The sequence below is a fragment of a genome, unplaced genomic scaffold (assembly GCF_019419815.1).
Source record: "Pyrus x bretschneideri cultivar Hongxiangsu unplaced genomic scaffold, Pyrus_bretschneideri_v1 Contig28, whole genome shotgun sequence".
Classification (NCBI taxonomy): Eukaryota; Viridiplantae; Streptophyta; class Magnoliopsida; order Rosales; family Rosaceae; genus Pyrus; species Pyrus x bretschneideri.
Genome location: NW_025999590.1, coordinates 5,602,333 through 5,618,959, shown reverse-complemented (window position 1 = coordinate 5,618,959; position 16,627 = coordinate 5,602,333). Strand labels below are relative to the sequence as shown.

The window sequence follows — 16,627 nt, the reverse complement described above, 5'->3', positions numbered from 1 at the left end:
TTAGGGGTTTGACATTATAAATCCATACCCTAGTAATGTGATTGAGAGTATTGTTTTAGAGAAGGATCGAATTACATTGTAATTCCAACTGAATAGGTTCTCCGAATAACTTCTACATTAGCTTGGGTAGCCATGATATATGATTAGATGTCACTCATGGCTTGTGAGTTCTTCTAGATGATTAAATGTAGTCATTAAAAGGAAGGTGAATTAAAAGTAAGTTTTAAATCACTAAGTGATTGGATAATCAATTGGATTGGTGCCAATCACCTCACTGCCTTGCTAATTAGAACCTAAAAGATTGTTCACCGATACACTCTTGTAGTGAGTAACTAATGGATGAAGGAAATAATTAATTGGATTAATTAAGTGTTTTGATTAATTTAGAAAGTCTAAAGAAATCATAAAAGCGATAAAGATCGTTTTGGGCTTAAAGAAACGTTCGGGTTTAATCGGGCCCATTGGGCCAAAACCCATTGGGCTTTTATTCAAGCATTGGATGACTTGAAATAATTAAAAGCCCAAAGCCCAAATTAAACACAATAGGCCGGCCATATGAGAAGGGAGAGAAAGTAAGTCAATTGTTGATTTGTTTCTTTAAGAAATAAAAGGAACATAATATAATGAAAGTGTGTGTGAGTGTGTTAGGTGGTTCATAATACACAAAAGAAAATAAAATCATTCTCTCTCAAACTTAAAAAGGGCCGGCCACCAAAGGGAATTCTAGCTAATCATCTTATCACCCTTTGGTTAATTCCTTCATCTTTCTCATTACAAAGTGGGTGAGGATCTTTAGAGGTTTTCATATCTTTGGAAACTTGAAGAGGACCTAGGAGCACTCATTCTCAACAAAGTGGAGGAGGCAAGGAGGGAGGCTAGGCTCAAGGAGTTCAAGGAGCAAAGAGCTTGGAGGTGGTCAATCCTTGGTCTTAGATCTAGATCAAGAGGTACAAAACTACTCCTAAACTTTGTTCTTCAATAAATTGTTTTTGATGCATCTTATATAAACCTATGCATCTTGAAGGGGATTTGCATGACTATAGCTTTGATAAAATGTATGACATGCTTCCGTTGCTTTCGTATATAAATTTTGAATTGTATATGCATGCTAGTCACTAGAAATCCCACATAAATCTCATATTTTCCCTTCATTAATGTCCTTTCATTTTTTTTACTAATCTTGTACATCAGTGAAGGATAAGAAAAATAAAGGGCTTTTTGAATTTTAATCCTTCAAGAAGATTAAAATTAAAAAAAAACCTGGTGTTAGATTGATTATTGATTTTAGACCCTTAATGTGTACTTAATTCAAATTCATATTATATTTTTGTTTTTATATTTAATAGAATTTTTTTTTGTCAAAGTTTTTATATTTAATAGATAACTTATTTAATGTTATTACATTAAATTTTAAATTTATTATTATACAATTTTATTTAACTTTCTCCAATTAGTGTACCTAAACATCCATATCATAATATATTTTATTAAATTAGTGTACCGAAATGTCCATACCTAAATATATTATAGTGAATTAGTGACAGATAAGAAAATATGTAAAAATATAAGTGTACCAAAATTCCGTACCTAACTATATGATACTAAACTAGTGTACCGAAATGTCGGTACCTAAATATATTATACTAAACTAGTGTACCGAAATGTCCGTACCTAAACATATTATACTAACCCATTGTACCGAAATGTTTGTACCTAAATATATTTTTATGAATTAGTGGCAGATAAGAAAATATGCAAAAACATAAGTGTACCGAAAAATCTCTACGAAAATATTTTCTTATATAAGATGTCTACCATAACGAGAATTAAAATTTATAATATTTTCATAAAATTTAAATTCATAAAATTATAAATAAAAAAAGAAACATTGAATACATTTGCTGGCATTAAATAGAGTCTAGGGACTAAAATTAATTTTTAATCTTGTATAAGACATTTTTCTAAACTTCATCTTATTTAGGGATCAAAATCTAGTTTTCTAAAAAATAAAATACGCAAATTAGCCAGTGCTGCAAGATAGATCTCCAGAAATTGCACTTCCATTTAAAGCTGATCTAGTCTGTGAAGCGATACCGCGACCTTCTGGATCTGCCGTATCTTAAAGGCATCTCTTGGGAGCGAGTGACTCTGGACCGTCATTTTGTCATCCTCTTGCCCTATCAATCACAAGAAAATTTGTTACCACGAAATATCAACTTGACCAAAAGCCTGACTTAGACTTATACAATGTCTTTTTGGAATCGTATACTAATGCGCACACCTATCTCAACAAAGAAAAGAAATACATATTATCTAAATGTTTCATTTTTCCCCTGGTTGGCTTGAAAGATAACCCACTTAGGATGGAATGAGACTTGCTTAAAACAGAAAGGTCATTTGTAGAATGGGCGAGTATAGATGTCAATGGCATTGGAGCAGTCCCTGACTTCGCAGGTTGTGGTGTTCATACATCATAAGTTGTGGTGTTCGTACATCATTTTGTAAACAAATCGATAACATTGTTGGAGCAATATTAGAAAATATGAAAATAAGACAAGAATTCCACTAAACAATAATCATAAAGAAATTCACAACATCAATTGCATACAAATTAATATAAAAAAACATAGAGAAAAAGTAAAAAAGACTAACAAAGTTGGAGATTGAAGCCTGCATAAATGCAATGTCCTAAAGACAAACCCAGATGGGTGTTGGGGAATTAATTTATCCTCTCACGCTAGATAACAGACCTAGATGAATGCCAAGGAATTAGTTTATCCTTTTGCACTAGAGAGCAAACCCAGATGGGTGTCAAGAAATTAGTTTATCCTCTCGCATTGGAAAGCAGACCCAGATGGGTGTTGGGGAATTAGTTTATCTTCTTGAACTGGAGAGCAGACCCATATGAGTGTCGGGAAATTAGTTTACCCTCTCGTGTTGGGGGACAGACCTAAATGGGTATCAGGGAATTAGTTTACCCTCTCGCAGTGAAGAGCAAACCCAGATAGGTGTTGGGAATTAGTTTATCTCTCGCATTGAAAAGCTTACCCAGATAGGTGTCTGGATTAGTTAACCCCTTCGTATTAGAGAACATCAAAGTTGTTGTTGTAAGTGCAGCGTAGGTGCAGCTAAGGAAAGTTGGACTGCTGGACAACTGAAATAATCCTCAGCATGTGAGGTCTTGTTCGACAATTTGCTTAAGACTTCAAATTGCTTATGGAACCCACGTAAATGTGTAAGTGGGGGGCGTAGTGAGCTACTCCCGGACCTTCTCCAAGTATTGCGATATCCTTAGATGTTTCATCGCGTGGGCTTGGTTGGTAGTCAGCTGAGAATCTTAATGGATTGCAAGTTTCTTCACCGCTAAGTCTTTCGCTAGCAATGGCTGCTAGTAAAGCCTTGTATTCTAATCCATTATTTGATGCTTTAAAGTTTGGAGTGCCGTGGGGCGGTTGTGAGCCGTGGAGCATAAGTCGGCCGAATGGGGGAGCCACATTACAAGATCAGCACATCCAGGAGCTGTGGTGCAAGATAGACTCAGTTGTGAACACGAAGCCAAGATCACTGATACTACCCCAACTGTTGGAGTACCTTATAGGACAGAAAAATGATTTTCTTTTGATCTCAAGACTGATATCGATTCCTTACCAATTGAACATTAGCCAGATTGAGTTGACTTCTTCTCTCCATTCGTTGTGAAGCCTACTCTAATGTAAGGTGGACGATGCTCCTTGCGAGCCTAGTGGCAAATAGACATTTTGCCTAGTTGGTTGTCAATGTTGCTCATTAGAGTGTGGCCCCAACCATGAATATACGTCTGCCGGTGGGCCTAGTCAGGAGTGCACGCTCTTCCATGCACTTAGACAAGAGAATACGTTATCCGGATGGTCCAGGCAGGAATGTACACTTCCCGAACGCTCGGTTTATGGCTGGTCAAGGGGCTGCTTTCCAGGGCACTATTAAAGATGAATGTCGTATGCCCTTGTCTTACCTCAGGACACTCGGTCTAGGGCACACTGCACCTTAGCGCGTTGTAGGAGCCGATTAACCAAGGTTGTATATTGCGCGATGACACTTGTTAATTCTACAACATGTCAAGTGTTGATTGCCATTTGGGGTGAAAAAGCTTGGACAGTATGCGTTTCCATGAGTGGCGGAAGTGTAATGGACTCCGAGTGCTAGATTCAAGAGGGAATGATCAAATCTACAGAAAGTCGAGGTGAAAATACCCCCGGTTCAGTCATCGATCCATAAATCATCATGGTGAGGCTACGTCACAATCTCCATCGTCCAGCCCAAATCCTTAAATGTTAGAAGTTCAGTTCGTCATAGTTTGAGAATTTCCCATCATTGTATTTCTTCCCCAGGATATTCAAATAATTTATATAAAAATTCTAGGAGCATGAACGTGTGGGAAAATTTACGAATGAATGAAGAAAAATAGAAACATTGAATGCGAGAGTCTTCTTCGAGCATTTGAATCAAACTTTCATTGAAAAGACCAATTTGTGGATGCAAATTTTCACGGTTTGTTGCTTTGACGAAAATGCACCTGCAAAATAATAACACCTCCGATGCCAAAGTTAGTATTCTGAAAAGAATGTATTTTTAGGAGTTTGTGGGTGGTAAATGACTTAGCATTTTAGTGGGAGAAGTGAGGTGTTTATAGGAGGGTGGCCAAGCATTACGGTTGGGAGTGGCCAGCCGTATATGTTGAATTTGGGTGGAGTAATTCAAGATATTATGTGAAATAATATCTTGAAATTACTATGGAAAATATTCTAAATTGAATAAGGGATGTTAGGAGTTACCTTATTGAATGAAATCAATAAGGGAATGATGAGTGGAATTTGAATAAATTCCATAATAATCACCTTTGACTCTTCCATGTATGGAGGGAATCTTGAGCCGTTATTGTCTGTTGCATGCACGTGGGAATTTGGGTGTGTCTCATCCATTTAATGAGATATTTATAGGAGGGTCGCCTCCAGGATTTTTTGGATTATTTTTGGCTCCACAATAGTGGTGCCAATAATATGGTGTAGTGGTTAAGGTGTAAAGGTAGTGGTGGTAGGGATTGTGGTGGTGGCAACGATATTGGCTGAAACGGTTGTAAGAATGGATGGTGACGATGATGGCAGTGAGTATAGGTGATGGTGATGGCAGCGACAATCTTGAGGGTATGGTGGTGGCACCAATAGTGGGGTGTGGTGGTTAGGGTGAAGAGGTAACAATGGTGGTAGGGCGGCAGCTGCAGTCGTGGTGGCAATTGTGGTTGTAGTGGTGGTAGTAGTGGTGGAGGTGGTGGAGGTGACGGAGATGGCAGTGGTGGCAATGGTTGTGTAAGGTTAGTGGTTGTAATGGTAGGTGGTGGCGGTCACCTTGTTCTCCAAGAGAATAAATGTGCATAGAAGAATAGATAATGTCAATTTTAAAAGCTAATAAGGGTATTACAGGAATCAAAAATATTTATTAAAGACTCAACATAACTTTTTATAAAGTTGTTGTTTAAAAGTCATTGCTTTTAAAATAAGTAGAAAATTTTATTTTTACTAAACATTTTTAAATTGCTTAACTTTAAAGTGAAATTGTTTTTGGTGAAAAAAAATACCAAGGGAGGCCTTAATGAAACACAATAATTTCTAACTTCTTATCAATTAGAATATTTCAATAAAAAAATATTCTAATTGATAAGAAGTGACTAAATGAGGCCTAAACTCGTTTTAATGTATCACCATGTCATAATAGTCATATTATTTTGTCATATATACTAAATTCGTATCAATTCGAATATTTCAATAATAAAAATTACCATTTTCAAAAGCTTAGCACCCTTTCTCCAAAAATAAAAAATAAAAAAGCTTAGCACCCATCTCCTCATGTTTAAAACCACGCCGTTCAAACGGAAACCTTGTCATTCAAGGGAACTTCATTTTTGTTCTACATTTTTCGTCTAGCAGAGGCTTGTGGGTGGCTGTGCATATTTTGATTCAATTTAACGTTATCCTTCAAACATTACTAACTTAAAAGTAATGTTCTAAAAAATGGTCTAGGCGATCACCATCCGAGGCGTTTTCTTGCAAATCAGCTGGATTCTAAGCGGGCTAGGCGGAGCTGGGCGTTTTTTTTTTTTTTTTTTTTAACTTCTAAGTTCTCGTGCCCTGCAACTACCCTAATTTCAGAAACCAAGTCTCGTCGTCAACCACTTCGTCTCTTCTTCCTCAACTGCAGTGCACTCACCCACTACGACTTCGAGAGGTTTTCTAGGTCATCGTCGTCGATCGTCTCTTCCTGTTTCCACGGTCTCCACTTTCCACCTACTCTCACATCTCGATTCTCCATAGCTTGGCTGCGACTTCAAGGAGCTCGTCAATTACGAAGAAGATGATGATAAGGCATCTGACTTTACAGCTAAAGTCAACGGCGAAGCCCCCAAAAAGTGAGTTTTTGTTCTACAGATTTGCTTACTTATTTTTTTTCAGTTCGTTGTTTGGTCGATCAGAATTAAAAATTCAACCTTTTCATTATTCTAATTGCTTATTATATGTTGCTTGCATATGATTGTTGTAATTCAAAATCCGATCGTAATGTAGAAGTATTCTGATTGCAATTGAATATTAATTAGGTCTAATTTGGTTATGTTTGTCATTGCTTTTTTGCATGGGATAACTTGGAATTCACAGTTCAGGGTTCAGAGATTTCCTTTTGAAGACTGAGCTTCTTCGGTCTATTGTCGACTTTGGATTTGATCATCCTTCTGAAGGTAAACTCTTGAACTTAGACTTTTTTATTGTTATTTGTTGACGTGCATACATGGGCTTTGCCATTTTCTTTATTGCACTTAAATATTATTTAACTTAAAACATTTACAAAGTATATGGGATACCCAAATAAGATTGGAAATCACATTTCAGTGGTTGCAAGCACTGCCTTGTTCTCAAGTATACTATAGGATTATGAATTACTTCATTTGTTGAAAGAAATATTTCTTTTGTACATTTTCTACCTGTTTTACATAAGGGTATATGAGCTGGTTGACTTGTTGGTAAAGCAATTCACTTTTGATATTGTAAAGCACACCTGGTAATGAATTACCATTTACAGTTTGCGTTGGAATCGTTTTCAGAAACTTTCTTGTGTTTGAGTTACGTAACATATAAATACTTGTTTCATTTCTCTGAAATCAGCTTGTAAATTTTTATGCCTTATCTTGATTTACAGATAAAAGGAGAATGAAAATTGTGGAGATGGGTGATGCTCAAGAGCTTGTGAATATGTTGGGGTCCACTAAAGATGACAGCACAAGGAATGAGGCTTTGAAAGCTCTTACCGCTCTATCACCCTCAGGTTCAGACATTTTCATTCACAGTTGGTACTACATGCGCCTATGTTTATAGCTTGAAATTTTGTTAATTTTATAGAATAGGTGTGTATCAACTTAAATTCCGGGATGCTAAAAATAACTATCTTACATTACTATATTTTCTTATTTTCCTCCTATTTTGCATTTTAAGTGGCTTTACATTGTGAACTTGTTGTACATGTGTCATCCTACAATACTCCTCACTATGGTTATATGGCATATATGCTTAATGTGTTTTTAAATTTTGGACTTGTTGGATTCTCTTTTTGCATTTTATCATTCTTTTTCTATCTTATCCATGGATTTCATAAAAGTATAAATTTTTATAAGTGTCAATATGCACTTATTTACAAGATATATAAGAAATTTACCTAAATCCGCCTAGATCCCGCCTAGCCACCTAGATGCTAGGCACCAGCCCGCCGCCCGACTAGCGCTTTTTAGAACCTTGCTTAAAAGTCCCTTTATCTCTCATCATATAGCATATCAAGATAAAAATAAATAAAAAATAAAAAAACTTCAATAATATTTCCTTTACCAACGAATGAGAGATAATGTACTTTCATACTCATACATATAAACCCGAATATCACACTATTGGGCCCTTCAATTTCATTGAAGGCTTTAAGGTGAAATTAAAGTTCATATTACAACCAAAAGCTTCGTAACGTTTGACAAGTGGTAAGTAGCCATACTTTTAAACTTCATGAACAGTAGTGTTTAGTGAATTTTGACCAACAAACAAGCATCTGTATATATATCAAACTACTACATTACATTACATTGTTTTATGTTCTCTTATAATCCACATCAAATATATATCAGACAACCACAATGGGCGTAACCCACTTTTAGGGGTGAACTACTTAAATTGTTTTGTTCACATACATATTATTCTTTCTCTCATCTCTCTGGCGTCTCCCTCTTCAAGCTCTCTCCACTGTTGAAATGGTTGGATAAAAAACCATTTATTCGGATCCGAAGCCACACCATTATTTTCCATCTCTATTTACAATTACACGTGGTGTACCACACTCTGTGTTCTGACACACTGAAAAATCTTTCGCATAATAGAAAAGATAGAGAACAAACTCCTACTTCATTAAAATATTGGGGGTTTTTGGGTTTTTTATTTTTTTTAAATAAAAAGGGTACCAGTTTATGACTAATAGGTGATCCTTATGGATGCGTTTATTGTACCAGATTATTTCAGACTGGATTAGTTTTAGAAACTAAACTGGACTGATTTAGCTTGGACTAAGCAGAATAAAAATAGTAATAGTGTCGGACTAAATTATTTTTGAGATCTAAATATTTATTTTGCCATTTTTTAAACTCTCTCTCCCCCACCCTCTTTATTTTCCCTTTTCTTTTCTATTTCTTTTCCTTTCCAGATGCTTCTCGTTTCTTTCATTGGTTTAATTCTCTCCCCCATCTTTCTTTTCCCTTTCCTTTTCTCTTTCTTTTTCTGAATCTCTTTTTTTTTTCTTTTATTTTTTTTTTCGCAGCAAGAGATAAGCACATTGACAAGAGTATAGAAGAAGAACTTGGGGATTCAGAAACTTCAAAATTTCAGAAATAAGAAGAATAGACGAGACGCAAACGTACACTGATCAGAACGCAAAAACCTTGGGCAACGACGCGATGAACCCAACCATATGAAAGATTTGCCAATCGATGCAGGCGTTGGAGTTGCAGATGGTGTGGCCGAGCGCGAACGCGCAAATCGGCGTCGGCATCGAGCTTTGGGTGAACGGAAATCTAAATTTGCTCACCCAATGAGCCATCGTCGTAGTCGAGTAGCAGACGAGAAGAAAGAGAGAGTGTGTGGTGGTCTGGTGGTGTGATTTGGCTGGAGTGAGGACAGAAAGCAAGCAACGCAAGGAGGATAGCAGAGGGAGGTCGCAGTCCCATGTTTTTGGGGTCTCGCTAGCACCTCTTAGCAAAGGGTTTTGTCCATGCAAGTCTTTTTAGTTTCATTAATGTTAATCTCAGAACGGAATTAAATTAACAACTAGTCGTCCAATCTACTCCCATTTAGTAAGGGCAAACAAACGCTTTCTATGTGTATAAAGAGAGAGGTCAGATTTGATGATTCATTCATGAATCATAATATATATTAAAATGCCCTTTTCTTATTACTTTTTCTCAGTAAACTGAAAAATAATAGAATATGAAAATGATTAAATATAACCAGCTGAAAAGGACTTGAACTTTTGACACTACCCGTTGAGATGGATCTAATAGAAATGTGCAGTTGGTCAGATGCTGCAGAAAAGTATTTTAACACTGTTTGTTAAAGCATGCAATAAACTAGCCCACGGTGATTTGATGCCTTGTGGCATGTTGATACTATTTTCTCCTTTCTGTTCGAAATATCCAAGAAAAATTGGTTGCACACACCATCGCTCATTCTAAAAATTTTATCCTGAATATTTTGGTAACAAAAAGAATATAAAATACCATATGAAACGAATCCTAATTGCAAAAGAATAAAAAAAAGTTGAAATGCAAATGTTACACATGCTTAACTTGTCAAACGAGTTGAAAACCCCTTCATTGAAGAGTGCCTTTGTTTGGAAGTGGAAAATATACAATAATCTCATCATCTAATCATTAAATTAAATAGAAAGGTGATCCAACCAGGGTAAAAGTCTTTCGTGAACTAACTCGGGCCTGTCATCATGGGGGCAATGTCCAACCCCTGGCAGAACAAAGAAGCTTACATTCGCATTCGCATTGGGGGGGAGTTGAGAAGGCAGGGAAGCGAAGTATTTGCCAAGAGGTCCATCAAGCGGGGTGAAGGGGTCTTGATCCCCCCATAATACTAGAAGAGGGATATGGGAAATTCTTGATATCAACTGCATCGGGTTTGGTCCTGGGGGGCCAGTCACGATAGAAACAAACGCATCAAGTGCCCCTGGGTCGCACGTTGGTTCCATGATTATCTGCATAAGACGAAGATACGTAACATTACGAGATCAGAGACAAAGAAAACTATAAATTAAGGGTGGTGTTATTCACACACATCTTTTTTACTTAACACACGTTCCTTGTTAATTTCTGTCATTTGATCTTCTTCAATTCATTTGATTCGAATACCAGAAATTGAGATGAATGTGTAGAAGATAAAAGAATTTGTGCAAATAACACTACTCTTTAATTAATTGCACATAATCAGTTCCTTTTTTGCATACGAGATTTGGATTTCCTTTCCTCTCATGGCTAGATATATGACATATATCGGTTCCTCAATCGCATACGATATCCGGAGTTTCTCTCCTCTCCTAGCTAGATGTACGTACCTCTACCAATTCTTTATCGACGGATTCCTTGTTCCCATAAACAGCCAATAAAGCCTTCCTTATAGTATCTCTGCATGCATGTGAATCATTTGAGTATTTCATCATATATATATCACATGCGTACGTACAGTACTACGTACTCACGACATCCATGCACGAGTGATTGATTGAGTTAGCTAGAATTGATCAATAGATACCTTTGTTTGACACGCTCAAAAATGGCCGAAGCAATTCGTCGTTGTTTGAGTAGAAAGTCAAAAAACCAAAGCAAAGGTAACAAAAGCTTGATCCTCCAATCATCAACAATTGCTTTATTATTCATACCACCAGCACAATTTAAAAGCACTAACCCTCCAACAAGTGCTTTATCATTAGATTCTAGTCACACAAAACAACGTACGTCGATCATTGAAAATAATTAATTAAGTTAAGCCCACCGACCACAAGATATATAGAAAATAAATTATTTTTATTATAACTTATACCTAGCTAAGTTAAACATATATACAAGATGAGTCTAGTTTAGAATTTTAAACACAACACACCTGAGGCAGCAATTACACAAGCAAGGCTTCCAACAGAGTTCCCTATCAACACAGTTGGCTTTTGAACTATTTCGCCCAGAAAATCCAAGATTAACTGTGTAATTACAACGACACTTGAGTTACAATTAAACATAAGTTGGCAACGTCAAAAGACTGGTTTTAGGAATATAATTAGAGACCACATATTTATACTATATTGGTGTTACAGTATATCATGATATAACAAGTGATGTGTACATGCCATATCAATTATTGAATTTATTTCATTGGAGAGTAAAGTAGGAAGACTATATATTTATACCACATTGGTGTACTACATGATGTGGCAAATGATTCTTCGAGTCATTAGCCAATGAGATAAATTCATCAATTGACGTGTTAAATACACAACACCTTCCACAACAGATGGTATACCAATGTGGTACAAAAATGTGATCTCCTTAGCAGTTTCCTTCATTGGATGTTAATTGTACACAACATTTGCCACATCATATGTACACTAATACAGTATAAGAAATTAGACTGTCATTTTCAATTGCTAAGGTGATTTATTTCTATTTTGAATATCAGTTTATTGAGAATAAATCTTACATTGATTAGAGTATGTACCTTAAATGAATTTATAAGTAAGTTGGCCTACTCTCCTTATAATAAATTAGTTTTGTGATGGAACCGCAACTTTCTTTACAACATTTTATTGAATTTTCATTTTGGTATTATGTTTGAGTAAGGACGAGTTAAAAACTTCTCATCTTTGCAGTTTCATGTACTCCTGTATATAACATTACATTAAGCATAAGAAGGTTGTGACTAGTCATATATAGCCTAAATATTATTCACATAACCTTATTTGAGGAGGCCAAAATATTGGCCAAACCTTAAATACTTTTAATAAAGAGTAATGTTAGGTAGACCAATTTTTCAAGTCAAATTTGTAAATTATGTCATCAATAAAAAAGAAATACGTTAATTATCACTTAAGCAATAATTCAATCATTAACAATCACGTCATATGATTTAAAATTTTGATCTAAAGACCTCCGTAGCATTACCCTTTAATGAAACAACAATAATCTTATCATGCATATCCCGTAAAATGAATCTCTCTCTCTCTCTCTCTCTCTCTCTCTCTCTATATATATATATATATATATATATTTTTTTTTTTTTTTTTTTTTTTTTTTGGGCAAAAATGTATCTATGTATAACAAAGGGCATCTGACTCAGAGATACCTTAGCCCATTTTTCCATGGTATATGAGAATCCAGTAGGCTTTTCCGAGGCGCCAAAGCCAAGGAGATCAATAGCATAAACGGTATAATTCTGGGACAACGTCCTAATGTTTCTGAGACAGACATGCAAGTATAAGTGTAATCACATTAAAGAACAGTCAGAGTAAGTGCGATGATGGAATATTGGAATTATATTGTACGCGCGCGTGCGTTTGTGCACTCGTGTCATGTGCGGCCTAAAATAGATATGGTTATGGATAATGGATATGTAAAGACAAATTAACCTTCGCCAGTGAGGAATGGAGGCTCCGAAACCGTGGACAAGCAGTAGAGAAGGCTTGGGTTTTGGATTTGAAGATGATGGTGGTGGATCAGAAAGAGAAACAAAGTAATTGATGGCGTATCTACCCTTCCACTTCCACTGTCTGCACTTGTCTTTTATCTCTCTCAACTCCTCCACTTCCAACGAAGTCGTCGTATCTTCGCCACCAGCTGCTGCACCTGTGGCCGCTGCTGTAATACTAGACGACGTTGCCTTTGCTGCAGAAACACAAGAGCTGAATTTCATGTTCAAGCTGCGAGGAAGAATATTTTGACCACCATATCTAAAAAGCAAGCTCCTTATTCCTATGTGCTTGCTTGGGAATCGCCGCAACTGCAAATAGAGCGGCGGCCCAAACGAAACTGGACGGGGAGCCCTTACCGTGAACCACATCATTTCTTCCCTCTCCCTCTTACTTTCGCTTTCTTGTTCGTTTCCTTTGTTATTGATGTTTAATCTCCAAAGCGGATGGCAACTGTAAAACATAAAAAGTGATATTTAATTATTTATGTGACAATTTAACATATTGCATAATTTTTTGCTATGTTAAATAAAATATCATTTTATATTTTTTTTCATCTCTTTGTGGAGTTTAATTATTGAGACAATCAATCAAGGATAATACTAGAGAGATTAAATTTGAAAACTAAATTATATGTTATCAATAAGAGCGTGCACGTTTATCAACGCTTAAATAATAAATCAATCATCAACTTACATATCGTTTAGTTTTCAAAACTTTGTCTTCAAATTTAGTCTCCCTCGCATTACCCATCAATCAAATGCTTGGAACACATAGCAACGTTTACTATGTATGGCTAATGGCATCACATCTATTAAAATGTTATTTAATCAATTTTACAGCAGCTATAAAAATGACAACAAAGGCTTTTCTTTAATTGACTAAGGTCCAAGTAAGAAACTAAAGGCTCAGTTACAGAGAACTTTTCTATCATTTTTCACTGTTGTGTCCATATAGCAATTTTGATATCTTCTTTGAAGACGGGCTTAACAAACTAAAAAAGACATGGACCAAAATATCAAATAAATCATTATTATTTAAAACTATTAATTAATGATAAATTTAAAGACAAAAAAGAGAGTAAAAATGTATATCATTTTAATTTTAGTTAGTAAGATCACAAATAGGGAAATGGAATGAAGGACCTCACGTGAATGATGGGCATTGTCATGAAGAAACTTTTTCATGCCAACACCAAATTGTCACAATTGTGAATAAATTCTTTAACGGTTGTTTGCTTGCACATACAGAGGTGCGTAAGTGGAATTTTAGTTTCAACAATGTTTGTATATGAGCTTTTAAATTTTTTTTCTCAGCGTAAGTTGTAGAATTAATTGTATTAAGATAATTAAAATTCAAATAGTGTTGTAGGCATAATTTATTAAACAATTATGGAGGTTATAGAGAAAGGATACAGCAATAATAGAGAGAAAGAGAGAGAAATGTAATTGTGGGGTATGTTCTATTTCACCCCATTATGCTTTATATATAGTAGTAGGGAAGGTTATTTCCTTACCATTTTAGAATTACAACTCTAATAGGAATTAGACTACTAAAGGGAATATAAAAGATATCCCTAGATACACTAGGATTTACACAATCACATTCCTAATCTAATAAGACTACAACACTCCCTCTTGAGTGTGTAAATACCCAAGTAAATTGCGCATCAGGTCTTCAGCGATGAAGCGAGTACAGTTAATGAAGTCGTCGGCATAATGAGCGAATGCGAGTCTCAAATCAATGGAAGAATGCATAAAAAGGTAAAACTCACAAAACCTCGCTATGGTAAAACCCAAGGTGGGAGAGAAACCCATAGACTAAGGAGAAAAGTGAGAAGTTGCATTAAGTCAAAACTATACGTCTTCTGGATGCAAGCAGAAAAGCTCATAAGGGTATGATCAGCTCAGGATGAGTGCCTCGTTAAAACCTAGTTAGGTAGCACAAACCTAATGCGAAAAATGCTCCTAATCGTAGGGAAAAAGAGTACATTAAGATCAAGTGAGTATACTTCTGAATACTCTCCTGAGTTTGACATAACTTCCAAATGAAAACTACAAGCATTGCATATGAATAGTTAGGCATACCAATTTCTCGGACAAGCTTCTGGAAGGTTGACTTTGGCAGTGACATCGTGTAGAGGTCAGCAAGGTTGTTTGGGATCAGCTTGCATGACTTCAATATCCTGATGCTTTGCTAATGTAATGTAGATGCAATATGTCTTGGCATTGACTTCGTTGATGTATCATGTCTTGGTCAGGTGGATACATGCGGCATAATCTTCATGGATCGTTGTTGGGACTCAACAATGGATGAAAACACAGCAAGTACTTCGAATATGCTCAACAAGAATTCCTAACCATGTCCCACTTGTGCGTAATGAAGTGAGATGAGTCTTGGAATGATTCGAAGATTTCGCAACTAAGGTCATATCGTGGACCTCCAAGATATTGCGATATCCCTAACGGTAAAGACATAACCATTTGGGGATTTTGTCTTGTGTGGGTTTGATAAGCAACATGCGTCAGAATAACAACAAGACAAACATCATTTCAAGGATCAGGGGGTTAGATCCACTCAAGATGCGTTGGGATCTACCCTCATAACACCTTCAGGGTACGTCTTTAATATCAATTCAGTGGATGCGTGTAGGTGCGGTGTTGCATCTTTACCAATAGATCAACAACGAATGAGGCATGTCTAAATACAATGAGCTAAGTAAAACAAAGCGCAAAGTTGAACTCATATATGGAATTTTGGATTCCATAACCTCTTCAAGGGTCTCATTTGCATGTAACGTATGGACGATCAAAGGTATACTCAAAGGTGACACCTTTAGGGTGTAGTTTGACTGGTAGACCAAAATATCGTCAGAACAATACTTCATGTCACATCCCGGCCCGGGGGGACCACTTCCCGGGCCCGCTCCACCACCGTAGCACGATATTGTCCGCTTTGGGCCCCGACCACGCCCTCACGGTTTTGTTTCTGGGAACTCTGAAGTTAAGCGAGTAGCGCGCGAGAGCAATCCCAGGATGGGTCACCCATCCTGGGAATGCTCTCGTGCGCGTTCCCAGAAACAAAACCGTGAGGGCGTGGTCGGGGCCCAAAGCGGACAATATCGTGCTATGGTGGTGGAGCGGGCCCGGGAAGTGATCTGCCCCGGGCCAGGATGTGACACTTCAACTTCAGGTCAAGGCATAAACGAGTTTTCCCAATATCCTTCATCTCAAATTCCATCTTTAGGTGCGAGGCAGTTTTCTCAAGCTCTTTCAGAGTTTTAGTGAGATTCGACATAAACTGTAACTCTAGCAATTCAGAATAAGACTTTATAGTTTAACACACAAGGGCATAATCCGTCCCTGATTGATCAAATAATCACTTAGATGGGTATACCACATCTGTCGGATTGTAAGTGAACGCCTCAAACAAGTTAAGAGGGTGTTCCGTGGTTTGGAACTATTTGAACCAGTCCATGTAATTCTTCGGCAACTTTCATGTCAATCTCTGTATCTATATCCCTATGGAGAAAACACTAACCACATTTTCATAATGCTACTATTAATCACATGACGTTTTAAGAGAAACCTTGTGCCGTAAGGTGTCATCTTGAATATCCTTAAAAACTCAATGACAGGGAGAATTTAAGGTCCCTTAAATGGTAATTCAGTACCATTCATACAATGAGGAGTATGCCAATGCTCTTAATCAGGTTGGATAGACCTGAAGTCGTAGTTAGAGATGTGATTTAGGTGTAAAGTTAGTGTGTGTAGTATCGCATTCATCCAGACAACTAACTTTCACACATTCTTACCTAATCACGTGTTTAATTGAATTG

General features: G+C 36.6%; 1 protein-coding gene across 1 annotated transcript; it reads right to left on the bottom strand.

Moving 5' to 3' along the window:
* Positions 1-9,866: 9,866 nt before the first annotated feature.
* Positions 9,867-13,263, bottom strand: LOC125479143 (uncharacterized hydrolase YugF). The gene is made up of 6 exons (XM_048588177.1): positions 12,730-13,263; positions 12,447-12,558; positions 11,214-11,307; positions 10,866-11,046; positions 10,669-10,738; positions 9,867-10,311 (listed from the first exon to the last, which is right to left on the bottom strand). The coding sequence occupies exons 1-6, from the start codon at positions 13,251-13,253 to the stop codon at positions 9,985-9,987; spliced, it is 1,308 nt and encodes a 435-aa protein (XP_048444134.1). The 5' UTR covers positions 13,254-13,263; the 3' UTR covers positions 9,867-9,984.
* Positions 13,264-16,627: the final 3,364 nt, after the last annotated feature.

Excerpts from the sequence above, each read along its gene's own strand:
- LOC125479143 (XM_048588177.1), bottom strand. The coding sequence starts at position 13,253 with ATGTTTTACAGTTGCCATCCGCTTTGGAGATTAAACATCAATAACAAA. Across the intron at positions 12,559-12,729 it reads TCCATTCCTCACTGGCGAAG|AAACATTAGGACGTTGTCCC; the intron begins GTTAATTTGTCT and ends TGTCTGTCTCAG. Across the intron at positions 11,308-12,446 it reads CCATGGAAAAATGGGCTAAG|TTAATCTTGGATTTTCTGGG; the intron begins GTATCTCTGAGT and ends GTAATTACACAG.